This window comes from Pangasianodon hypophthalmus, chromosome 13, assembly GCF_027358585.1.
Source record: "Pangasianodon hypophthalmus isolate fPanHyp1 chromosome 13, fPanHyp1.pri, whole genome shotgun sequence".
NCBI lineage: Eukaryota > Metazoa > Chordata > Actinopteri > Siluriformes > Pangasiidae > Pangasianodon > Pangasianodon hypophthalmus.
In genome coordinates, this window is record NC_069722.1 from 11,598,937 (window position 1) to 11,626,183 (window position 27,247).

The window sequence follows — 27,247 nt, forward strand, 5'->3', positions numbered from 1 at the left end:
CAGACATGAGTATTACCATGTAACCTATTTGTTCAGTTGTGACTGACTGGTATGTTTGCATCTAATCAGCAATAATTTATATTTTGCTAAGAAAACAAGTTTCTTGGGGGATGGGATCCTTTGATAGTACTGCTTTGTCTTCCTTTTTATATTTTTAACTCTGCATAGCATTTTGTTCTCATCAGATTTGTTGTCATTTTTTCCTCAATTTCAAAACCACAGTTAAGTTGGTCTTCTGATTCTGACTTGGACATTATTTTTGCAAATGAGTCTTCAAGCAATTAAAGAAGCTCTATTAACCAAATGTATACAGGTTTATGGCATTGCAAGGCAGTTGAAAATGACATGATCTTGCCAGTAGATGGTGTACTTTACATGGGACTGGGCATTTATTTACAGACGTCTTTGCTTTTGTCGGGGGTAAAACGCCAATTGTTGATCTTGGTAGTCTCTTAGAATGAATATGATTTTTTTTCTTAATTATGACTAAATGGAGAATGCTATTTCTTTGCATTTGTTGCATTCTCTCCCACCTAGGTCAAGGGATATCCTTTCCCACCCTTCCCTTTTCCGCCAAACAGCAGAGGTTCCACTGTTAGGAAACGGACACTGTGTTCTAGTCACTGCATATTCTTAAAACCCTGTCGTGTTTCCTTATTAATCTTTCACTTGGCATGTAACAGTGCAATGACGTCTCCGATCATCCAGCTTAATATTAAACATTTATTTACACCAGAGTCTACTCGCCCTGTCCTCTCGCGCATGACGTCATGGTGGGAGCGCGCTCTTGGAGCTGTTCACGTGACTTTTCAAACACGTTCACGCGCTCACTCAGAGACGCTCACTTCTCAACGGACAGCTCGAAGACTTCACTACTCACACTGAGTTCAGGTTCTCAGTGACAGATATAACCAACCTATTTTTGTTTCCTCTTCATTATTTTGGTTGGGAAACTCTTTCTCTCGAGGACAGAAAATTTCTACAGTGAAGTATTTTTCAAGAATGTAGCTGGAGCAGTGGGAAACATCCTGAACTGCCAGTGGAAATGGAAAATAGTGTCAAAGCGGACCACTGCGGTCTGAATCCTCAAACGAGTGGCTCTTAATGTGCATTTATATCAAATTCATAATTATTACACCTTAAAGCGTTCCGTACTTATCCCAGTCGTTGAACGAGGATCCAGTTGTGAGGAAAATGATCTCTGAGGAGCGAAGCAACCAGTTTAACAAGCAAGCGCTCGGTTTTCCTATTGGATTATTAATCCGGTCCCCGAAAAAACGGCTCGCAACGCTGGGGAGGAAGCCCAGCAATGGCTCTCTACAGTAAGTCATGATTTAAATAGTAAAAATCAAATTAGACTGCTGTCAAAACGTGCTGAAGTCTTCATATTAATGCTGGGCCATCAGAAATCATCAGAAGGCAGTATGAGATATGACTATAGTGCTGAATAAGGCAGCTAGAGACTACAGCACTACAGAGTTTAACGTCTAGGATTCTGGCCCTCATGAACCAATATATTATTGAGACAAGACAATTCAGCTTTATTTCTATAGCACGTTGTCACAAAACACCTTTACAGTTATATGGATATAGATCTTATCTGTAGAGATATTATCTCTAATGAGCAAGCCGGAGGTGTTGGTGGTAAGGAAAACCTTCCTGAGATGACATCTACCATGTACACTCACTTTTTCTGTATATAACTATTTATATTTTTGATTTAATATATTCTATCTTCTGCTGTTTACATATTTCATATTTATATATATAACATGTTCATCTTGCACCATGGTCCCTGCACTTTCGTTTTGTTTTACCCTTGTATTGTGTTGCATTTTTTGTATTTTTGTATTCTTCACTTCATCTTGACCTTATATCTTTGATTCTGCGTTTGCACCTGACATCAAGACAAATTCCTAGTACTGTAGAGTGTCCTTTACTGTACCTGGCAATAAATTGTTTCTGATTCTGATTCTGATGAAGAAACCTTGAGAGGAACCAGGCTCAAAGGGGATCCCATCCTCTTCTGAGTGACTCCAGCTAGTGAGAATATAAATCATTACTCTTCTACAACTGTATACTATAGAGACAAGCAGTGTTAAGTGTGTTGGGAAGATCTTCATTATAAGCACCAAGGTCATTCTTTTCATTTCAATAGAGTTTTAGCATTAAATCTATAATATCCAGTTGAAGTTATCCACTGTAATGCAATCATTACACTGTCTAATTGAGAACATCCACAGACGGACTAATCACTTTTAAGACTGAAAGAGGTTATGAAGTTGCTTGTTTGGTATACATCTTTTCCAGATATCTATGATGAGAACTAATGGTTTTCCAAATCACAGCATCTTCCTCCATTCCATTTGTTTGACAAATATGTTGACTAATTCTGTGAATACAAAGATTGTTGAAGTTAAAGATTTCTGTCCAGTTCTTGTGCTTTTCACATATTTTTAGGAACATTTAATGTTAAAGCCCTCTGCCCAGGTTTGTTGCTTATTTGCGTCCTATTTTCACCATAGATTTGTAGAAAACTAAACTGTACATGTTTAGTATGGGCAAAAAAGTTTTTCATTACTGGCATGAAAAACAAAGTGCTCTTTGAAGGATAGAAGTTCTGCTCATGGTTCCAAGGAATCTGTCTTTGGTTCACTGTCTTTGGAATGCTTTTAAATAAACGCTGTACTTATTTTCCTGTCGATGGAGGCTGTGGAGATGAGCATAGCGGTGGCAAGTCTTAAAGGTTATCCTTCTGCCTCTCTTGGGTTTTTAGATCCAACACGTCTGAATGCACGACTCGATCTGCTGAGAGTGCTGGTGTCAGGCAGCCAGCCAGAAGTAAGATTCGCCGGCACAACAACAAGCTGGCCACAGTGTTTAACCGGAGTCCTCTTCTGCGGGACAACGGACCAGGGCGCCTTGCAGGAAATCTCGAGTTGAACGATGACCCCACTGAGCTGTCCAGTCAACTGTCTGCCCCAGGGATCTTAAAAATATTTGGCAGTGACATCTGCCAAGGGGCTAATTACAAGAGCGTGCTGGCCACGAATCGCTCCAGCGCCAGGGAGCTGGTTAAAGAGGCCCTTGAGAGGTAAGCGCTTCTATCCTTTTATATATTACTCGTTACGAAAAAGAGTGGCACGGCGGGTAGCTTTGCCACTGCACGGCTTCAGAGTCCCTAGTCCAACCCTGAGCTTGGTTTACTGTCTGTGGAGTTTGTCGTGTTCTCCCCATGACTATGTGGGTCAACAGTTTTGCCCAAAATAGGCTTTGGATCCATATGCCCCTGTCCCAGGAAAAAGTGACTATTAGATCGTGGCATTAATGAGTTGATTTTTATTCTTTTACAGATACTGCCTTGAAAAGGAAGATCCAGATGCATATGTCCTCTGTGATGTAATTGGGCGGACTGGAGTAGCCCACCAGTGGCAGACAGAGTGCCTTCGGGTCATTGGTGACAACGAGAAACCCCTCATACTACAGTCCCTTTGGAAACCCAAAGAAGGATTCTGCAGAAGGTTCGAGATCCACAAAAGAACAAATATTGAAGCTCGTAATGCCAAAGACAGAGACACAATCACTGCAGGTAATCCACCAGAATGCACTGGTGTTTTTTCTTATGCTTAGAGATAATCCTGGGGTTAGACTTTGCTGCATTTATTCCATCCCTTTATTCATTTGACAGATGCATTTATATAAAGCAAATTAAAATGAGGCAGAAGTCTGAGTAAGTTAGGGTTAAGAATCAACAGTGACCCGCTGGCAGTCCTATGACTCAAACCTATAACCTCTTTGCTACCACTCCCATGCCAGTTAATGTTGGAGCAACTGATGCATCTTGTCATTCTGACTGAAGTCTGAGCTAGAGATTTTAACATCTGTAAGAGTTAATGAACAGATATTCAGTTAACCTCAAGGAGAGGCAAAATAAGCACCTTTAGTGCTGCATAATCCATTTTTATTTTTCACTGCATTCCTCCTGTCTGTGTCAGTGCACGTTATTGTTTGACAGAGACGTATTATGGAGTAATAATGAATAGGAAAAAACAAAGCATATATATTTTGGGCAAGATGTTTGAAGCTCTCATTGGATAACAATAAGATCACAGTGGTACCTGTTTATAATAATACATGTGTATAATACTCCAATGATCAGTACAGATATTTGTACAATTTATTATCTAACCAATAAATGTTCAATGCAAGTTACAGGAAAAGAGTTGCAGAAGGTTTGCAATGTACCACACATGCAGAATCACTTCTGGTGCGTAATAAGCTTAATCTGCAAATCAGTTGTACCTGATTTATGTCCATTGTCATTTAATCATTTAAATGATGACTTTAATACAGTACCAGATGTTACTGAAAATCTATTATCTGACTATTATCATAATGCTCTCTGCATCAAATATTGCCTGATGTAGCTTCTCTTTTTCATATATTCTCATTGACGTCCTCTGGATGTAGTGAATACCAAATACTTGAATAGCAATTTCAGTGTATGAATTCGATTTCATTATTCAAATACCCTTGCACATATCTAGTCTTAACAGCAAAGATGGTCACAATGGTTTTTCTTAGAAGTATTTTACTGGGATAGACCCATATATTTCACCGTGGGCTTTCCCATTGTGCCTGAGCCCCAAGAACATGTGTAGTGCCTGCTTGTTTTCCTTTCCATCTGAGCTTGTTTCCTGCACTCTGGAGAATGTTTGTCCCTGTTGTCTTTGGCACAGAACTTAGGGTTTTCTCTAGGCTCCCTGGTGGAACAGGGACCAGGGAGACAGAGCCTGTCACCACCACCTCTGTGCACAACAATGTGGACAGACGCCCACTTCCACGGCTGATAACGCCCTCGGTGTGAAAGCATAGCCTCTGAACATTCCATGGTGCTTAATGGCCCCAGGGTTAAGCTGAATGGTGTTTGTGTTTGGTCAGTACCATTCACACATGGATTGTATTAGGTGGAAGTGAACAGGTCTTTTATGGATTTCCTGCACTTCTTTCACTCATGCTGGCATTATTGTTGTTTGTAGATTGTTGAGTTTCTAAAATGTGTAGAATATATTAATGCCATAAGCATGCTTCAGTTTGATTTCCTCCGATTATGCTGGCCAATCTGATACGGTTTTCATACCAAGGATTTCCTCAAACTCAACAATAATATAGTAAAAGCATTTTCTAAGATATCTGGTTATATTCTAAAAGTTTCTGCGCAAAACCTCTCACTTTTAAGTTTAATTCCATAAGCTGTTTTATCATTAGTGATTTTCTTCACGGTGCTGGAAAGGAAAGCCACTATCATGGAACTAAGCTTTTCTCACCTTTCTGCCGTGTTTGTCTCCAGGCCTCAATGCCCATGTGCGGAAGCTACAGAAAGTCCATTCAAGGGTTACGTCACTCTTTGTGGATGGGAGCAGTGGGGATATGGACAGCGTCGGTATCTGGAGGAGCCTGAGTGACATGGACCTCTCTGCCATGGGTAAGGAGGCCTGCAGGGCTAATAAAGGAGGCACTCTGCAGGAGGATCCGGAGGCTGAAGCTGACTTGGAGGGACGCTGCCTCATCACAGAGAAGGAAGAGACGGAAAGCAGTGATGACAACACAACACAGTACTCCATCCACCCACCGTTTGATTTTCCCTACTTTCTTCTCCTTCAAGGTTACAGCCACAGACAAGTAAGCTTCCTTTATCACATTTTTGTAAACCATATTTTACTGTGTTACCTATGCGTACAGTTTGATGGACACTATTCAGAGGTAACCATTTGTTCCATCACGTTGTGATTTTGCTAAAGCAGTAATCCCACAAGCTTAGTGAACACATGGACCATCTAAAGATTTTGACCATGGTATCAAATGCCTCCAGTTTCCTTTAGACTGAATGGAAAAATCCCCCCTGAATGACTTGCATATTAACCTTTATAATAATTTATAGTTCTTTCACTGACTTACTTTATACTTTACACATAATGCTGCTTGACTACCTGCTGATAGTGGTGCCAGTGGGATTTATCCCTTGCTTCATCTCTACATAGAGAAAGCAATGCAACAGCATTATAGTCCTTTAGTCTGTCCAGCTCTCTCACCTCATTATCTGTACACTCTGCTTAAACATATCAGCTTCCAAAACTTCAACTTTCATGCAAATGCCACCATCTTCAGCCTTGAACTTGTCATCTTGTAGATTACTAAGTAGCTGGGCCGAGTCTGTAACTCAGTGCAACTGCACTGTATAGCTGCATTGCATTCATTGCATATGAGTCCAGTGTTTGCTGTCTCCACACTGTCTACGTTGGATTTCTCATTAATATGTTGCTGGAAAATGGTGAATGAAGAAGCTCCTGCTTTTGTTTTTAGGAGCTAGCAGCATATTTTCCTCCTATTAAATGCACTATAAATGTGCTTGCAGTGTCCCCCTGTGATGTCAATGCAGCAGACAACCACTTCTAATGGTAATAATGAAAATATAGCAAACCCAGCAAATTAGAACCATAATTGCAATATAAACAAATATAATGTGTTTCAGGGTGGATTTTTCCTTTAATTACATGAGGAGTATCTTCTAGAGACTGAGAGATTATTTTTGCTTGTATGCGGGTGATATTTAGGCCTCCTAGGTTTCACTTATCACTCAGGGGTGGGAAGCTCAGCTTGAGTCACAATAGCCTCTGCCATAATTTCAGTTTGCGCACAAACCAAGCTGACTTCTGGCAGAACTCAGGACGGGAATGTTCTCTATGTGATGGATCTCATGCCAAGATCTAACAGATTACAGGTTTCCCAGAGAATGAATAATAAAGCACCTGCACAAACACATTTTTTCCCATCGCAAGCCAATATACACTACTCCATTACTTCCTGCTTAAACACTAAAAAGCAGGATTAGCTTCATACTAGAATCTTAACCACCTTTGTGGGTGCAATTAATTTGTTTTCTGAACTTTCCCGAGTGTAGCTAAGCCCACTTCCAGGAGAAGGAAACTGTTCTTCATTGTGAATGCTGCTGAGTATGCAAAGCGGTGTGTGGGTGTGCAAGTGTGCTTGTGTGGGTTGATATGGGTGCGTGTTGCACTGGGAAACACAGCCTGGCCAGAGTTACTTTTTAACACAGCACTTATTGGTGATGTATTCATGCCCTCCACAGTGTATTTGTTTGACCTTGCTGAATTCGTTATGTTATGATTATGTCCATGTGTGTATTGTCTGTACGCTGATCCTACTGTAAACAAAAGTTAACATTCCAGAAGGATGAGGCCACACATCTACCTGTAATTTTGTTGCAGGAAGTTCTCTGCCTTGTGTACTTAAACTGAGGTCAGCTGAGGCAAAACAAATCTTAATTAGTATGGACTCTTTAAGCTACATGATAAGGGTACTGAGTCACTCTTGTGTTTTTTTTAGTCTCTGTTTCCATAGTTTTGATATTTAACTGTTTCCATTTTCATAGGAAAATGAATACATTGTTTCTGGTAATATCTGGTTCTCATGAAAATGTTGCTTTAAATTAAAAGAGGGATCTATTTTTTTTTTTTTTGAATTATGTTGTTTAAAGTCCACTGGCAATGGATATATACAGTGATGTGAAAAAGTGTTGACCCCCTTCCTGATTTCCAATCTTTTTGCATGCTTGTCACACTTTAATGTTTCAGATCATCAAACAAATTTAAATATTAGTCAGAGATAACATGAGTAAACACAAAACACAGTTTTTAAATGAAGGTTTTTATTATTAATGGAAAACAAAATCCAAAACTACATGGTCCTGTGTGAGAAAGTGTTTGCCCCCTTAACCTAATAACTGGTTGGGCCACCCTTAGCAGCAACTACTGCAATCAAGCGTATGCGATAACTTGCAATGAGTCTGTTACAGCGCTGTGGAGGAATTTTGGTCCACTCATCTTTGCAGAATTGTTGTAATTCAGCCACATTGGAGGGTTTTCGAGCATGAACCGCCTTTTTAAGGTCATGCCACAGCATCTCAATCGGATTCAGGTCAGGACTTTGACTAGGCCACTCCAAAGTCTTCATTTTGTTTTTCTTCAGCCATTCAGAGGTGGATTTGCTGGTGTGAACATTGACCTTAACCGAGGCAAGTGAGGCCTGCAGTTCTTTGGATGTTGTTTTGGGGTCTTTTTTGACCTCTTGGCTGCGCTCTTGGGGTCATTTTGGTCGGCTGGCCACTCCTGGGAAGGTTCTCCACTGTTCCATGTTTTCGCCATTTGTGGATAATGGCTCTCACTGTGGTTCGCTGGAGTCCCAAAGCTTTAGAAATGGCTTTATAACCTTTTCCAGACTGATATATCTCAATTACTTTCTTTCTCATTTGTTTTTTGAATTTCTTTGGATCTCGGCATGATGTCTAGCTTTTGAGGATCTTTTGGTCTACTTCACTTTGTCAGGCAGGTCCTATTTAAGTGATTTAAAAACTGTGTTTTATGTTTACTCATGTTATCTTTGACTAATATTTAAATTTGTTTGATGATCTGAAACATTAAAGTGTGACAAACATGCAAAAAGATTGGAAATCAGGAAGGGGGCCAACACTTTTTCACACCACTGTATAATAACCTTATTGATGCTGGTTAAATGGTTGTAATGATGTAGCCTAATTCATTTGTAGATGTTTAGTCTTCAGGATCTAATTTCAAGCCACTTGCAGTAATTTTGTATAAAAATGTTGTGCATCTGGTTCTCTCCAGGACTTTGTGATCTACCTGATGAGTGGGAACAGCTGTGTGTTTGGCTGCTGTGCTGGGCATGGTGAGGATGGAGAGCAGTTGAAGGTGGATTTTGTGCTCTATGCCCCTGATGTGCTTCCCCAGCACTGCTGCGTGCAGCACCTGGATGTTCCCAGAACCCAAGCTGATGGTAGCAGGAGAACTTCAACCCTACTAAAGCCCCTCCATGGAGCCTCCGTAACCCACAACGGTGTGCAGTTAAAGGGCGAAGCTGAACTCTTTCCAGGTGACCTAATAGGCTTGGGCCAGCATTACCTCTTCATGTTTAAGGACCCCACAGCACCTGACGTCCAGCGGATACCTACCTGGATGGCCAGTCTTTCTCCCCCAGCTTCCGCCTCACCCTGTAATGCCTGTGGTTCCTCTGTAAGAAGGCACAGGACCAGCAGGAGGGTCCCAGCCTGCTGGAGGGACCCGGACGAGAGGGTGCTTTCTCTTACCTATGAACTGCACCAAGAGGACCAGGTGCTGGAGAAGATCCTCACCATGGTGGACCCTAGAGGACCACAGCCCAAATTAATTCCGGCCTTCCTGCTCTGTTTGTGCATTCAGCATTCGGCTGCTAGCTGGGAGATGACAAACTTCCGCAAACTGTTGCTGCAATTCGCAAACAAGATCCAGCTTGCCATGTGGGTGAGTGCGAATTTTGAAAGTACAGGAAAAATCACAAATTTCACTATACTTTGTAGATGGTATTCTACAAATTTTGGCTCACGACAATGCATTAACAGTACTCAATTGGTTATGAGTTGAATAAAGTATTTGGCACACAACAGGTGAACTGTAAATGAAGTTTTGCTTTCCTTTTCACTCACAGGAGAGAACAAAAGAGCTTGCAGCGCTTCAGCCAGACAAGTGAGAGCTTTTCTTTTTCAACTTTTTTTTTTTATCAATGCTAGAGCCACATCTCCAAGCCACTTTTTAGATTTCAACCCATGCTGAGAGTGTGCCCCAGTAATAAATCAGTCCGCCACAGAGCCACCTCTGAGTTTCAGTCATTTCCCCACATTACAGCTGAAGTGAAGAAACTAATAGCTCAAATGGAAGCAGACGAGAAACAACTTCAATGGCTTTATGATTTAAACTTCCTTATATTGAACTTCCTCACATTTCTCATATATATTAACTACCAAGGCAGTATTTTACTACTCACTTATCTTGATTTTTCCTACAGTGTATGATTTAGTCTACAGTATATTAGTGTTATGAGTGTGTGAATAGTGTTTTTTCTCTATGCTGTAGTGGAGCAGGAGACGGACAGCCAGAGACGGAGGCGATTTGTCTCTTGAGCATGGCTGAGCTGATCCCAGGCCTGCAGCCACTCGTGTTATGGATGGCCAACTCCATTGAACTGTTGCATTTCATTCAGCACGAGGTGCCCCTTCTCCTGCCATGGACACAGCAAGATGAAGAGCAGGACAAAGGTACTTTTTCTCTCAACTCACTTTGATGCTACAAATTGTCCATTGGTTTGTTTGTAAATCTTAAAATAGGTTTGGTTAATCCAAGGTATTTATAGTGTCCTAAAATGTCTTAAAATTTAATTGAATTAATTTATGAATTTTAAATGAATTAATATAAGGCCTCAAAAAGTCTTATATTTTTTGTTTACCTTCAAGGTCCTAAATATACAACAGTGCAAATCTGCTGTATGTCTCAGAAGTGTCTATTGTTAATTTTCTACAGCAAAAAAAATAGTGTTTCCAATTTTACTGTAAATTTTATTGCTCATTTATTGCTGTGGATATGAAATGGTTGCAAGGATTCCATCCTTGTTATTTTAAAAACAATCTGGTGGAAGCCTAAATCTGGTGGAAGCTGTTTTTCCATAGCTTTATCAGCTTTTTTCCTTACTTTGCTAGCAGTGTTAGATTTTCCTTCTCAGTTCTGGCAGCTTTGTATAAATATGAAGTGTAAGTATAACGACAGCTGGTTGGCGGCTTGGTTAAACAAAAACAGGAATGAGCACGAAGCCTGCTGTTTTGATAATAAAAGTAATAAAACAGCATGAGTGAGGAATTATACCTGTGTTACATGCATAAAATTGTAATGAAATGCCACCATCAGTCACTGATATTTTAACTGAAATTGTTGTGTTTTATTATACATTAGTTATATTGTTAACATATTGTTGCCCTATAGGTTGCTTTACATTTGGTGCTAATATAGTGTTTAAAATCTTAAATTATTTTGTCATCTGAATCGGTAGGTATTTTCTATATGAAACTAATGATATGCCTGTTCCTCTTCACAGAATTGTTAAATTCTCAGATCTTGTCTACACGTACTGCCAGTGAGGAGGCCATGACTGTCCTAGAGGAAGTCATCATGTTCACTTTCCAGCAGACTGTCTATTACCTTACAAGAGTAAGCACAAATTTATACACAAACACGAGCACATTCATGCTCTTACAGACCAACTTCTGCCATTTTACCTTAATTTTCATTTCAAGTCCCATATAGCCAGATTGGATAACAAGGCACTATTTGGTGTGATACTATTTCTCAGTCTCTTTCCTTGGAATGAAAAACAAATGCATGTTGTCTTGAATTCTTTCAAGGTTGGAATTCATTGTGCAACATTTCCCAAACTCTACTTTCACTTTTTCTTCTTGTTACATGTTGTTTAAACTGAAATTAGATTGCTATATCCTCATGTTACTTTTGGCAATACTGAATGGATATTTGTTTGAGAGTTAAACATCCTTAAACAGTATCTAGTATTTAACTGCTGGCTAACAAATAAGCACCACAAACACCAGCTTCATGACGTTCACTGCTCACGGCCACACCTGCGGTGAAGTGAGAAACACTTGTTTAACAGGACACTGGAGCCAGAATACAATCCTGGTTCTGCCTAGGCAGCCACACAAATACCCAACTTGAACAGCTGCTTCCTGGAGAAGCTTTTAGTTACTGCCCAAAACATGTGCATCTCACTCTAGTACAAATGTGGTTGCAACGATTTTTCAGTACTGCCTGTTCTCTCCTGAGTGGTGAGGCATGTAACATGGTGAGAGTGAACAGGAAGGACAGAGTGGCTCATCAGTCGCCTGCTTTTCAGTTAATGGGGAAGCAGCTGTGGCCTGTGAACATAAAGCCAAATGGTGCCCCAAGCTCACAGTCTGTTTCCTGCTCAGGAAGAGAGCTTCAGTCCTTACCAAACATCCAGTACAGAGAACTGGAGACACTTACAAATCAGTGATTTAAAATATAACTGAGTGCTTTGTGGTTAATGGTCTCCTCAAACAGCTTCTGCTTTCATGTGGTGTTGATGTGTGGTGACTCACAACTCGAGTAAAACTGGGGTGAGGCCGGAATTTATAAGCCAGCTGCCAGGATGTTATAGTGCCAGCGATTTTTTTTTTGTCAGAGATGTCCAGCTTGGTAATAACACAAATAGCACAAGTTAAAGAATTTGTATTTAGGTAAGTCACCAAAAATATTAAGTATTTCCAATGAAAAACTTTATATTTTTGGTGATTTACCTAAATGTGTCCACTTCTCTTTTGATTTCTACTACAATGTAAGTAGTGTGTCAATCCTGGCTTTGTGCTGGATGAAGCCTCAAGGGACAGGAGGAATGTGGAGTCATTGTGATTTCAATAGTTGGCTCACTAAAGCACTTCAAGAGTCACCATATTCTTTCAGGGGCTTGTCTCCTTGAATAAGTATGACTAAGATGTGGTGATGTAGTGCTTTAGACAAAGACAAATAAATTTGTCAGCAAAAGGGAAGTGACGAAACCTTTTTTCCAGAGTGACCTTACACCTTCAGTGTAGTTACTTTAAAGAGGCCCAGGGTTGTCCTAAGCCATCTGGTTTATGCAGAGCCATGCTCTAAAATATATAATTAGGATACTGTAAACAGTGCTCTGTTTAAAGTGTTGCTGTCACTGGCAGGCTGATTTACCCTCTCCAACTTCAGTGTTCTTGGCCTTGTAGCAGGTCAGAAGAGGGTTCTTTCAATAGCGAATCCATGACGATTAAAATGAATGGGTTAAAAGTTACAAAGGTCTCAGGAACGGACTTTTACTCATGGGTCTTGTTACAGGCCAAGCCAAGCCACAATGTGCTATTCCCCTGTGTTTAAACACAGAACTTCCCTTCATGTTTCCTGTATACTCTGAGATTTTCCTCCCACAGGAACCATATTAGTTCTGCGTAGTTTCAATCACTTTTGCTGCTGCATGAAACAATACCACCAGGGTCTATTCTATTTATCTGCTATTACCTTTGTAGTCTTTATTTGCTATCATAACTGTTATCTTTTATCTCTGAATGTAGTCATTGGGTCAGTGGGGTATGTACAAGAGGCTGGGAGTAGCATCTTATCTTGTCAACTCCCAAGACTTTTAGTGTGGTGGTAACAATGGACTGTCGTGGCTGAGACATTTCCCAGAGCCGCCCCAATCTGTACGCTGAAAGGAAGTCTGCTTGTGCCGTGTTTCCTGTGGTCTCAGATAGAACATACAATGCTTGGAGCAGATTCTGTATCATACTGCACCACTGAGAATACTGATATAGAATTATCTGGTATCTTCAGTTTTAGTACTGTTATTTTTGACTGCTTGTACGCTGTTTTTTGACTGTTACATTTACAACTTGATGTTAGTCATACAAACATCATTTATACAAATGAGAAAGACATCATTTCACAGACAGTAGTGTCGGCTGCACGGCAAATCACAGGTTTATATTAATACACTCATTCTAATACATTGTTTCTGTAGTAACAAATTACACAGAGACTTGTGTGGCAGACGCTCCACATCACGGTGTGATGAAACATTCATTTAGCATTTTGGGAAGGTCTCCTGTTTCAGCGGTATATAGCAGTCAGAAGTAAAGCTGTTCCTTTACATTCTCAATTGTGTGTTCATCACTATATCATATACCAGATGTTATACAGAATAAAACTGTATGCTTCGTTCTCCTTTTGTATTTTTGCAGAGATTGTATTCAGTGCTACCAGGATTGCTAGATAGTAACCCTTTCTCTGAGAATGGACAGCTGCGCATGCCTGTGGGTGTCAGCAACATTCTGGATGTCCTAAAGGAGGCATTGCAGCTGCTCAACACCTTTGAGGTTCACTCAGAGATATCCTCACAGCTCTTGGCCTATCTCTTCTTCTTCACCAATGCCTCACTCTTCAACATCCTTATGGAGAGAGGTGAGTGCAGTCCAGTGCACGGTATTCTGTTATAGACGGTCAGAAGGCACAGACAATTTACCTGTAATAACTAGACATTGGAGTTTCAAGTGTAGTACTTAGACTAATGAATTTTAGGGCTTATTAACCCTCCTTATTTCAGCATACAAAGAGAGTGAGCGAATGAATGAATGAGTGAGTGCGTGCGTGTGCGTGTACGTGTGTGTGAGAATGCTTTATTGATCCTTGAGGTGGAAATTCTTTCAAAGCAGCGTAAGGCACATCAATTTACAAGGACACATTATCGGACAATAAGTAAGTAAATAAAATTTTAAAAATAGAAAAAAAAATTAAATAAGTAAGCAATAAGTAAAGTGAGCAGTAATAAGTAATGAATATGTAAAGTGATGATAGTTGAAAAGTGGTAAGTGAATGAAGTGAGTCAGTGAATAGATGTGACCAACTGACTAGTGTCCAAATGAAAAGTGATCAAGTGAGTAGTGATTAGATGTGAATTTGGTTCTTTTTAAAGGTTCAGGAGGTGGGTTCTATCAGTGGTCCAGAGGAGTACAGATCCGAGCCAACCTAGATTTATTGATGGACTGGACCCAGAGTGTTGGTTTGGGCGACCTGGCAGCGGAGTTCTTCCAGAAACTCTCCTCAGCGGTCAACCTACTGGCCACCCCTAAGGAGAATTTACTACAGGTCAGACACTTTGAATAGAATTGTTTGTTCACTTAACTGAACCAAAACTGCCCTAACCATGCACTTTAAATTTGTAAATTATTTTGGGAAAAAATAACTAAAAATGTCTGGTTATTGGTTGTTGTCCACTGATCATCTTGTAGGAACCCAGGCAGAAGTACATTTTAATAAACACTCCTGTAAAGCCCTTGAGGTGTCTTGTATATACAGTGATGGCCCCATGCTTCACTGACCATGTAGCACCAACAAAGGGACTCGCTTAAGGTGTCAGGTGCAAGATAGTATGACATAATGGTGCGGTTACTTCTGATAACAAAGTTCATACATATTTATTTCCTTATGATTGGAACACACTTTATACACTACTTATATGACACTGAAAGTGCCAAAGCTAAGACAATAGAGTATATTTAAACTGACGTCATCTGACTGATACTCCAGAAGGCGTGCTGTGGCATGTGGTTTGTGTAGTTCCCCATAAAGACTTGGAACAATATGTGAGTGATGTAATTAAGTATTGCTCATGCAGATAATTTATCAGTTCCTCTGTTGTGAAAACAGATGGGAAAGAACATTGAGGAGGGTGGAACAACCCTCTGAGCTCAACACCTGAATGAAATATAGTCGAGACACTGACTTGTAACAGTAACTTCTAATTCTGTTTAAACCTGTTTCCCTTGTAATCCAGTGTAAGAGTGTTACTTCAAGAAGCTTTCCTGTGCAGTTTTACACCACAGGTCACAACTATAGGGAGTGATCGTGTTAATAGGACCACACGAAAGTTACAAGGTGTCACCAGGACACATCCGTGCTGTAACAGATTTACAGGGCTTGTCAAATTGCTTTATTTTCTCTGAGGAAGTGAGGTCAGAGCAGTGCCAGGGAGGGGCTGTAAAGGAGCTCATAGTGTGATTGACCTTGACTTTTGTGTACCATATGTGAAACATAAATGACTAATTGTCTCCTGATACTTATGCTCTTTAGATTTTGTTCTTTTGGTCTTAGGACATAAATCTGGGTAGAATGGCTGAAAAAAAAACAATTATGTCACAAATTCAAGAATGATGCAGGTCTGAGCCTTTTGTACTCATTTAGCACCTAACATAACCTGTTTTTTGTTTACTGCAAGACCAGATTTGCAAAATAATCATACAATACTCTACTCTCATAGGTCAGCGTCTCTGTACACTTCCCTAATCCCTAATCTAAAGTAAATTCTTAGGGGGTAGTAGCACTCCATGAATGAGTATAGTCATGTCTTATATATAGTAACTTGTATGTACTTACACATACTTTGCCATAGTACCTGTTTGTTTTTAGATGATGTTGATCTGTGCCATCTCGCATGTCACTGAACATAACCCAGTTTTGCATATCAGCAGAAGCTGACTTGCTGAGCTCAGAAAAAAACAGTTGCGAGGGCCAGTTGCTAGGAGGCTGGTTTTAAATGTTCCACCCATGTAGCTTGGGCATTTTGTGGTTTGCATATAATCCAGCAATGTGCTTAACCACTTATGCATCACCCTTTTCCCATTTGCTATTTCTAAACCTGCCTTACACATCCGTTGCCACTTTTGGTATTAGTAATGATTTGCTGGTACTACTTTTGGCATTAGTAATGATTTGCTGAGATTCAGCCAAAGCTCCTGTCTGTTGTTCTGTTGTTTAGGCTCTTTATATTAGAAATTGCAGCATTCTCTACACAAATCCCAGCCCTAAACCACAGCATATAAACAGAAACCACACAGCTGCTCTCAAATCAGGCAAAAGGAAACACCAACCTGCATTTGTTAGTTGCTGTTGTCAGGTGTAAGTATTTACCATGTACATTCCACTGAAGAAGTGGGTACTCATATAGACAAACCTACATTTTGGAAATTAGAGTATGTGATTAAAGCTCCTACACAATAGCCTCCCCTCTGTGTGCTGACTGGCGTAAGTGAAAGGGAGTTTTTCTCAAGAGACCTCTGATGAGTTGGCATGTTGAGGCAACTTCTCCTCCCAGAGTTGTTCTGCTTCTCTGAAGTGCCCCAGTCATTACCTTGTCTGTTTATATTCAGCACAGACCTCTGAACTCTCCATAAAATATAATGTGATCTCAATTTGGTTTGTGTCTTTGTGTAAGTGAGCTGTATATGAGCAAAGAAAAGTGTCTGGTTGATTAAAGGTAAGTAATAGTTTGACTCTCCATGTATAAATATAAAGACTTATTGTAGGAGAAGGAGAGTGTGGTGTTTTCTCTCTGTACTCTGCCATTCTCTTTCACAATAAATAAACAAAAGGTACCAAAGAGCACACAAGGATTTATTAAGCAAGATGTTTTATGTTGCTTAAACTACTACACATTGTGTTAAATTTGGCATTTTCTCTGTATTTCTCTGTGTATTTGTGTGTGTGTTAAGTAAATAAATATGTATAGTACTTTCTAAAGCATTGTCTCTAATTTTCCTTTTTTTTTTGTTTTGTTTTGTTTTTATGTAGACCTCCTGGCTGTCTCTTAGAGCTGAGTTCCCTCACCTCAATCCAGCACAGCTTCATCATATGCTGAGAGAATACAGCTCCAGCAGGGCCTGTCCCTCCTGCTGGACCCCCTCCCCAGATGAAGCAGAATCTGCCCTCCAAACCTGTGAGTCCAACAACACACACACACACACACACCTGTGCTAATGTGATCTAGAATGCTGAGTGAAGAAGAGGAATGAGTATGCCAACAAACAGGATTCTGTTTCGCTTGTGCTTTGCTCACTCACTGTTTCTGCCATGTGATTGTTCTTCCCATTGGCTGACTGACAAGTTAACTCCAAGTCTGTCATTGTTCTGTAGGGGTGGCACGCTAAGCGCTCTGATGTACCGGGGCACCTCTCAGAGCTAGTCTTTCATTGCTATGTTATTTTTGTATGTTGGCATCTTGTTAGAGAAACTGCATAATTTTAGTTAGTTGCAATCCTTGTCCCTTGTGTAAGACTTTGGCTTCCTATAATTGTACATATAACTTGTTTTAAATATGTTGTATATATGTAAATATGTTAATAAAGTGTCATAAAAAAGTAACTAGTGACAAAGGCTACAATTTAGCTATAGCTTGAAGCCTTATGTCCATTACATATTTTATAGTATATTACAATAATAATAAAAAATAAATAATATTGACTATTGTCAGCCCTTAACCCGATCTTCAACTGATTATAATCCTCTTTTCTAGCTGAAATTCTGGAGAGCTTCGACAATCATCCTCCACTTATCCTGCCCAACAGCACCTTTCACTTGGAGCTGGGGAAGCCCATCACAGAGCTTGCTTTCTTGTCCCACCTTAAGAGCCTGCAGGAGTTCATCCACAACCTCCCTTTCAACCAGATACAAAATGAACCACAACCACTGCAGGTACCTCTCATACCCTCTTCTGGCTTTCTATAAATGTCAGTCTGGGTTTAGGCATGATTTTGGTTGTACTTGCTCACTGTAATGAATGCACTTTTCACATTTGTTTTGTTTCAATTAGGACAACAGCACTGACCTGATGGAAGCTACACAAATAGCATCTTCCCCATCCAGCTCAGAACTGGAGTGCCTTGGGTCCATCAAAGCCACCAGTCCAACCACTCAATGTGGTTATATAGCAGAGCAACAGCAGTGCTTGTCTGCCTCACCTCCTCAGCTCAGAGGCTTCCACAATGCTCTAGGTTCCTATGAAGCTCTCTTGTCTCAGAAGCTGAAGAGCCTGGAGCTCCAGAACCGCTTGCCTGGGGAAACAGACCTGCGTGCACACAAGAGCCTGGCCTTGGACCCGTCCTGCCTACTCACCCCACCCAACACACCCCAAGGCCTGGAGCTCTCTGAACTCGAGGCCAGCCTACAAGAACAGGCGACACAAAACACCAAAGGTAACCAGTTATCTCACGGGTTTTAAACTCAGTAGCTGTACACAACTTATTCTATGCGCAGGGCTCTGATAAATTATCCTCAAAAATCCAGTGCGTTAGAAGACTAACAGTTCTAGCAATTTCTCAAATCCGTGACCTACAACTGGAGGGCAGGAGTACTGTAGCAGGAAAACATGAGCAAGCACTTGACTTCAGGCCTCTGCTGAGTGAACGATTAATATAAATGACCTGAAGAAGCATTTCTCAAACTTTCCTTTCAGCTCTCTTCTCTATTGCTGTAAAGCTGGACTGGAAAGGGAATGCCTGAGGCATGGTCTCTCTGTGGGGTGTTCTTCAAGTTCAAAGGATGGGCCGTCTCCTCCCCAGGTCTATTGTTTTTGGCAGGCAGAGTGGTGAGGTCATGCGGGTGTGCGGGGGATGGATGTGAACGTGGGGTATTGTGTGCTCTGGCTCTGATTGGTGTTATTATTGAGAAGGCAAAGAGCATGAGGAACGAGCCCAATTAGCTCCTGTCACCATGGGTTGAGCTCCTCCACCTCTATGATTCAGTGCATTCCGTCACAAGGAAGGATTAACAGTGTGCACATGAAATTCCTGAACAGGTCTTTCTTGTCCATGGCATTTGGTACAGCTGTTCTTGTAATTACATTTTTAGGAGTGTAGCTATATTTAATAGATAATACAGAATTGTTCCTTTCTGTATATGTGACACTTCAGTGGAGCTCAGGGCTAAACCATACAGCATGTCATGAAAAGTGAACATAATAGGCTTTTTGTCACAACACACATTCAGCATTTCAGGTCTCTTTTGCACGTGACTAATGGGGGGTTAATTGTTAATGCATGCTCATGGGCAGTTTAAGCTTTAAGCCATGATGGAGAAAGTATGCATCAGTAATCTTTCACAAAGAATTATTGTTCAAATTAATCTAACTTGAGTACTAATTGCCTTTATTATTTAATGTGCTATTCATCTCAAATAAACATGGTGCAAATCATCTGTTTTCTTCACCTCTTGACTGTTCTTTATGAATGACTTTGGATTCCTCATACTGATCAAAGGCACCTGTTTAACACCAGTGCATTTCCTTGCTAACATATTAAAGCTATTTTGGTAGCTGGGTTAATCTTATAATCTGGAGTAAGATCTACAGAGAGGTGGTGATGTCAGGAGAGAAAAGAGCAGTGGATGAAGCGTCATGGGAATTTACAGTCGAGTTGCTGGGTGGAATCTTAATCGGGACAGCCATTGTTAGGGGTCCTGGTCCAGGGTGTGAACAGTTTTAGGAGGTGGGGGTGTTACTGTTGCTGCGGTGTTGCTGTTCTGTTGGTTGTGATGGGGGAGGCACATCAGAAGCACAGCAGAGCATCCAGAGGAAGAGCAGTTTCATGCTTCCATGCTCTTGCTTGTCTAGTATATTACAGAATGTGATTGATGGTTTGAATGCTTTAAGATTATTGAAATGCCCCTTTCAATAATGAAAATTTCCATGAAAATGCAAAAGAAAGCTGAGTTTTCTGTACTGATATCTGTCATCCCTTAATAGAGCTTTATAGAAAAGAGCACTAAATTATCTTTCAGCTGAGTCTCTTTTTAATTATGCCCAACACTTGAAGGAACTGTAACAAAGCGATTTGTGATTGTGTTTCTGTGTAGAGAATGGTCTTAGAGGAAATGCAGATGAGATGAGAGAAATAGAAGAGGATGAGGACGAGCGAGATGAGGTGTTCACAGTAGATGTGTCAAGAGGACCTCATGGCCTCGGCCTGGCGCTGGTGGACGGACTGGTGAGAAAAAAGTTTTTGTTTTACTTTGTACTTTTTTTGTTTTTTTGTGAACATATTCTGACACATGAAAACTGAAAGCTTACTACAGAAAACTAAAAGGAAAAAACTGAAATAGACAGAACTGAAAATTCTGCATTACAGACCTCAGGATAACCAGATGCACTGATTTTAAATAATTTTTAAATAGTTAGAAATTTTCAGCTAAAGACAAAAAGTGACAGTTGTGTGTGATTGTGTTCATTGCTTCATGAATACAAATTATACAAATACTCCTGTACTGAAGTTGATCTTCTGTACGTTAACCTCTTAGTCATTGTTTACACTTTAAATTAATTGTGCTGGATTAGTGAAAAGAACAAATACTGGTTTGTCTAAATACTTCTAAACTGCATTGTGTATTTGTTTCTGCCATCTTGAATGTGGCCATAAATCAAGGCTTATGGCTGAAATTTTTTGTTCACTTTCCAAATATAGCTTTAATGTTCTAGCAGGATAATCTTACTGTCATAAGATCTTTTTAATGGGCTGGTACCATGAGGTACCCTGGGACCTTGTTATCCTATAATCTGATTACATTCATGTGAGCAAACTTTGTCATAAACACATTATAACTAAACACTTACTTCCCAATGATCAGCTGTGTCAAGTTTCATGTTTTTTTAGGTGAATGATAAGTAATCTGACATAGGTCAGGAGACCCCCCTGGCAACTCACTTTTGACCCAAAACATTAAATCTCCTTGAGTCTTTGTATTTGAACTCCTTGCATGACTGGCATTAGTTTTAATGGCTCCAAAACTTGGCTGCCGAGCAGCTGTCGTGCCTAAAAATAATTGTTGTCTGTGTTAGGCACTATAGTGGTACCATATGTGTGGATGTAGAGGGCTGCAATATTTAGCTCACCCACTCTGTTTGAGATTGCTGATGAAGGTGCATGGCATGGAGGTGTGTGGTGGGGGTCAGGCTTTAGAAATTGCTCAGTAAAGCAGTAAATGGCTTTGTTTTAGCCTTGCCAAGAATCTTTTGAAATTACTAATGTTGGCTACATTGAGATCCTGACTTAGTGAGGTGGTCCCCTGCTTTTCCCAGCATAACTAGTCATTTGATGACACATGCAATATAATGGAGACAGTGATGTGACCTGCTGATGACTCCTGTTTAATTTGTTGCGGCTTGTGTTGTGTGTTGTCTAACTCTAGAAATCTCCACTGGGGATGAATGGGATATACATAAAGTCAGTAGTGCCAGGCTCGCCAGCTGCTCAGTGCCAGAAGCTCAGGCTTGGTGATCGTATCCTGGCTGTGAACGGAGTCAGTCTTGTAGGCATGGACTACCAGATGTGAGTATATGTGCATAATTACTTACTCAGCCAACACTGGTTATTGGAAACATCTTCACAAAACAACATTATTGCGTCAATCAAGACACCATTGTTGCACTGTTCACATGTTCAGTCAGGAAAACCCTTGCTCATGACCTATTCAGAAGCCTGGTAAGAAGGACACCAGGTAATAGACAGAAAACACCAAGTAGGCAGAAAGTAGGCCACAAGATAAAAAAAAATACATGATAAAATTACCACTAAGTGCATATACAAGCTAGGTGTCCCTAATAAACTGGAAACTGATTGTATATTTTCTGCATCTATTACAGTTTGATCAGGTAAAAGGAAGATAATAAAGGAGCATTCATACTTACATGAAAAAGAAACAGGCATTTTATCATTAGAACCCAGCAATATTAAATCAGTGGAACGGTACTTGCATATTCATACATATAAATTAACTCAGAAATGCACCCACCACTGCCAGATCCAGGATCTGCTGCCAAACTAAAAGGTCAGCATACATATAAGTTAATGATTAACTTGTGAAACTGAAGTAGATGCAAAGGCCTTACATGATCTAAGTGCCTCAGAGTCTCACTCTTAATAAACCTTTACTTAATAAGTGATTAAAAGCAGCTGGATGGTGCATCCAGACCGAGCCAAGAGTCTTACATATACTACATAACTAGATCATTAATAGTTAAGGAAGAATGTACATAAATATCATTCATGCTTACATAATGTACTCTCACACTGCAAATTTACTATATGCCTGTTACATCACTGTAAAATTTGCAGTTGTACACACATTTGAAACAGATACAGAGCCTATAAAAGGCCAGTAAGCTTATTCGTTTCAGAAAAACACAGTATTTCTGTCATTCGTCCTTGTCAAATTAAAATTAAGTAAAAAATAGAAGATACAGCCAGATGTGTTAGCCTGTGGTTTCACCATTTCATAAAGCAGTTTCTGTAGCTCAGTTACCACGGTCTAAAATAGCTCTCTCATCCTCTGCATCTCTCTTTTTCTGTCCTAGTGGTAGGGAGATCATCCGGACATCAGGAGATTCTCTCCGGTTGCTAGTGGCCAAAACTGAAGCCAGAAGCAGTGGCAGGAGCTCCAGCACCAGATGCTAAAACAGTGGGGGACTCTCCTGTTTCCACTAAGGGTTTTCAGGACAAACTATTGGACTTTTTGTACTTTCACCACCAAAATCAGACCTTTTACTCTTCCGAGCTGCTGGCTGAGGTCCTCAGACTTTTGTTTTTTAAACCAAAAAAAAAATTTAATTGGGAGTATCAATGGAATACCAAATAAAATACCAAAAATTTACTGAAGACTTTAGTGAGACATGTTTTCTTCTAAGTTTGGGATTTGAACTCCCTGTGGGTGACGTTTTAATCATGTCTGCTTGGATGCAAAAAATGCATACCAAATGACTTAAAACCAATGTTTAATGCAGTAATTTAATTCAGTATTCATCTCTTTGTCATCGGCATTAAATGGAACACAATTCAGGTTTGTCTGGAAATGGCTGTGGCTCAGACTTTATCCTGTTGTTTGTTTGCCTGTTTTAGCATCAGTGAGCAAAACACTTATCCTACATATGCAGACACATATACGCAATATTACAGTAATATCAATGAAAAATTATTTTATATTTTTGTTCAATATATGTTAACCAAAGTCTGGCTTGTATCAAGTACTGCTTTTAATTTGTTCTGGTCAGAGCAAAGTATTTCTGTTGAATATGCTCAAAGCCATGGATCAAATTTCCAGCTACTAGTCTTGTCTGTTTCGCAGCAGGCATTAACGAGCATCATGTGATATACATTCAATGGTATATTTTTTCTCAGTGCCAGAGAAACAGTGTTACATCATTACTGATATGGTAGAAAAGTATTTTGTTTGTGATTTGTATATTCTTTTCTATTCTGTGTAATATTTAAATGTGAAATAAATATTGCTCATTTTTAAGGTGCATGGAGTGGCTCATTTTTCTAAACAGATTCCTCGTTTTACGTTTATGTCTGCTATGTGGTTTAGTTCACAAAGTCTTAAATGCCGTTACAGTCTTGGAATGCAATTCCAGTCATTTCATCCTATCATTTTTAACTTTATGGCATGTTTACGTTTGGTAAAAAGGACATTGCTGTGGACAACACCCAGCTGTGCTGAACCCATTTAGCCCTGAGATGGTTTATGAATTAGACAGAAATAAAGTAATGGCCCACTGCAGGGTAAAAGAGGAGTACAGCCTTAGGCTGTGCCAGTGGAGATCTGGAGGAGCAGTGTGCCAAGGGTGTGTCTCCCTATGCTGTACCATTTATAGAACACTGAGGTTTCCACTGGATCGTTCTCAGCTCTAAGCTCCTGTTACACAACGTGGCTCTGATGTGCCACACTTCTGCAGAAGCCACACTGAGACGGAAATTCGACAGGCTGCCTCGTGGGTCTGATAAAGCAGATAAAGCAACCTGATACCCAGTGTAGGAAAGAAAAATCTCAAATAATTATTTATTTTTTTAAATTAATAAATGAATATTTGCATTGTTGCCTCACAGCTTCAGGCTACGTGGTTCAATCCGGAACATGGGTTACTGTCTGTGCTGAAATTCAGATGTTTTCCCCGTGTCCCCTGAGTGGGTTTCCTCTGGGTTCTCTGGTTTCCTCCCACATCCAAACCATCCCAGAAGAGGATTGCCTACTCTAAATTATCCATAGGTGTGAAGGTGTGTGTGCAGGGTGCCCTGTGATGGATTGGTGTCCCATCCAGGGTGTATTCCTGCCTCACACCCAGTGTTCCCAGTAGAGGCTCAGGATCCACTGTGACCCTGACCATGAATGAATATTATATCAAAATTGTACTTTTGAAGGTGAAGCTTTCATCACTGTTTATTTGTGGCACGTCTGACAAAATTACTGTTCTTTGGATCTAAAGTTTTTAAACAGCATTTGCAGAGCAAAAAATATCATTTAAAAAAATGTTCCTCAAAGGTTAATTAGTTAATTACAATCATCTTGTTCTGTTTACTATGCAGGTTCCACTTTCTTTTAATTTTATAGAAATCCAATTTTAATACCTTTTATAAAATACCAAATATCTCATCTGTATTGCAATTACCACGACTGAGGTGAGACCCTTGAGCAAGGCACCGAACCCCCAACTGCTCCCCGGGTGCCGCAGCAAAAAAGGCTGCCCACTGCTCTGGGTGTGTGTTCACGGTGTGTGTGTGTGTGTGTTCACTACTGTGTGTGTGTGTGTTCACTACTGTGTGTGTGTGTGTTCACTACTGTGTGTGTGCACTTGGATGGGTTAAATGCAGAGCACAAATTCCAAGTATGGGTCACCATACTTGGCCACAAGTCACTTCACTTCAATTATAAGTACTATAATTATTATCATACTATTATCATATTATTAGCAATATAATCTGATATATTTATACAGTGTACGTGGGTGTGTAAATAAGATATGGTATTATCTGTAAAAACCAGTCATCTTTAGTTTTCACTTTTATTGTACAATGTCATACAAGTCAAGAGTTATCTAAACATAAGCTGTGTGATCTAAATAAGATTTGTTCCTGGTATTTCAGATGAAATAATCTATTTAGCCCAAGTTCTTTAAAGCATATAAAATTACATGGTGTTAAAAAAAACTAACTAAAAATAACTGATTACCTTTCAAAAGTATAAGTTAGGTTATTATGTTACACATTATTTTAGGAATTCGTTTTTTTTCTTTTGACTCTACTATTCCAGTGAACAGTTGCTAAACTGGTATTTCTAGTGTATTTCAGAGATTTGGGCCGGATCTAAAAACAGTGATGTGTGTGTCAGTCTGTCTTACTTCTCTGGTGTCATATGCTGAAGCCTGCTTATTTAGAGCACTGACCCTGTCATTTAAGGGTGATTTTGCACCAGTGTTTTGCAATGTCTATTGTTTGAAGGATAAAATGGCGCTTTTGAGGGCGCAAGTTGCAACAATAGTTTACAAAATTAACTTTCTGAGGTCTGTGCTCTACACTGATTATTTTCATGGTAACAGTGATGGTTCCAAAAACTTGATCATCCAATAAAAAGAAAACTTGCCATTGAAATAGTGAGCAATCAAAGCTAACAGAGACCCAAAATAGCACCTACAAGGGAGGTCCAAACTCTAAAAGCCACTGACGTGAGGTAAGGTGTAAATGGAAGGACAGGATGAGAAGCTTTCCTTCAGCCACAGGAAATCCAGTTGTGAGATTTAAGAGTCACAGAGAGGCTTCTATGGAAAAGTATGAATCACTCTAGTGTTCAAACTTAGTGCTTGCATTTCCAGTAAAAATGAGGATGGATGGATCTGTGACTCCCTCTAGAGGTGTGCTAGGAAGAGAGCTTAAACTGAAAGTTCTATCCTATCATCCAGTCATTTTATCCATGTTTGCCCAGGTGGAAACTGAGGCACAGGTCTTTAAGTTGGTAATGCATAAACACAAATTCCTCCAGAAAAAAGTAGTCACATTTTAGAAAGGTTGTCAGAAAATTTATTAAAGCTTTCTAGAAAAATCAGTGTAAAAGTAAACGAGCTGAACAGTTGCCCTTAGGCTTCCATTATAACTGAGTTTGGCACCATCAGCGCCATCTTTTCATAACTGACACTTCTTTTTTTTTTTTTTTTTTTTGAAATGTCAGGGGAATCATTATTTAAATGTTATTCTTAGAATATAGTTTTCACTTTCTTCTTAAAGATGAAATGCATTTCAGAGTTAGTAGACATATTGGTGCTGGGTTCATGCAGTTAGCAGCAGTTTGACTCCATATAATTTATTCATTTTATTTTATTTTATTTCTTGCTATTCCAAAAAAAAAAATCAATAAATCTTCCAGTCTCCTATGAAAGTATTGGAACAGTAAGGCCAATTGGATATTAACCTAAATTTGTATAACCCAGTGTATTGCAAAAATAAAACTTTGGCCTTGTCATTCCAAAACGTCTGCAGGGGACTATATATTTTTCCTTTCTGGTATGTAGAACAGCAATTATTTTTAAATGAATTAGACAACTCAGCAAAATCAGATGTCAAGGCCAAGCAAACATTAATTTTTAAGTGTGTGAAACATTACTTACTTGCAAGGATGACCAGAATAAGGGAGGCTTTGGAAGTAGCTACTGAGGTCAGATATTAATCTCTGGGCTGTTCTGTTGTAGCTCAAAGAATGTAGTGATAACTTGAATGTGATGAAACATTCAAGACCATAGAGAGGTGAGAAGAGGAAAAGGACAATTTCTTTCATTTTTAAAAAACCCCTAATAAAAGCAAAAAGAGGAACCTGGTAACCCACTTGGACATCTGGCAGAAATACCATCTCCCATAGTCATCAGCCTGTTGCAAGGCAGAACTGACTAGGTCTGCTTGCTAGGCAGCTCAATGATGATGTCAGACATTGTATGACTCATAGAAACTGCTTGGCTAGGCAGGAAACAGAATTTCCCAAAGACATACTAGTCAAACCAAGAAGTGGGGCTACTTACAATTTTCTAGCTTGGTGGAAGGGTTATGATACTGTTACTCCAATGATAGATTAACCATTATCCAGAATTTTATACTGTTCCACTATCACTGTCAATGTAAGATGGCTGAAAAGAAACATGGTGTAGCACATTC

The 27,247-nt window shown here is 39.8% G+C and overlaps 1 protein-coding gene across 1 annotated transcript; it reads left to right on the forward strand.

Annotated features, from left to right (window-relative positions):
* The first annotated feature begins 106 nt into the window (after positions 1-106).
* Positions 107-23,577, forward strand: radil2a (Ras association and DIL domains 2a). The gene is made up of 16 exons (XM_026917186.3): positions 107-1,322; positions 2,777-3,094; positions 3,354-3,589; positions 5,351-5,682; positions 8,706-9,377; positions 9,562-9,599; positions 9,987-10,168; positions 10,999-11,111; positions 13,697-13,916; positions 14,428-14,600; positions 17,082-17,226; positions 17,803-17,981; positions 18,100-18,481; positions 20,139-20,269; positions 21,468-21,607; positions 22,633-23,577. The coding sequence occupies exons 1-16, from the start codon at positions 1,195-1,197 to the stop codon at positions 22,730-22,732; spliced, it is 3,489 nt and encodes a 1,162-aa protein (XP_026772987.3). The 5' UTR covers positions 107-1,194; the 3' UTR covers positions 22,733-23,577.
* The last annotated feature ends 3,670 nt before the right edge of the window (positions 23,578-27,247 follow it).

Coding starts and splice junctions, on each gene's coding strand:
- radil2a (XM_026917186.3), top strand. CDS start 1,195: ATGATCTCTGAGGAGCGAAGCAACCAGTTTAACAAGCAAGCGCTCGGT. Junction 11,112..13,696: donor CTGTCTATTACCTTACAAGA/GTAAGCACAAAT, acceptor GTATTTTTGCAG/AGATTGTATTCAGTGCTACC. Junction 21,608..22,632: donor GTAGGCATGGACTACCAGAT/GTGAGTATATGT, acceptor TTTCTGTCCTAG/TGGTAGGGAGATCATCCGGA.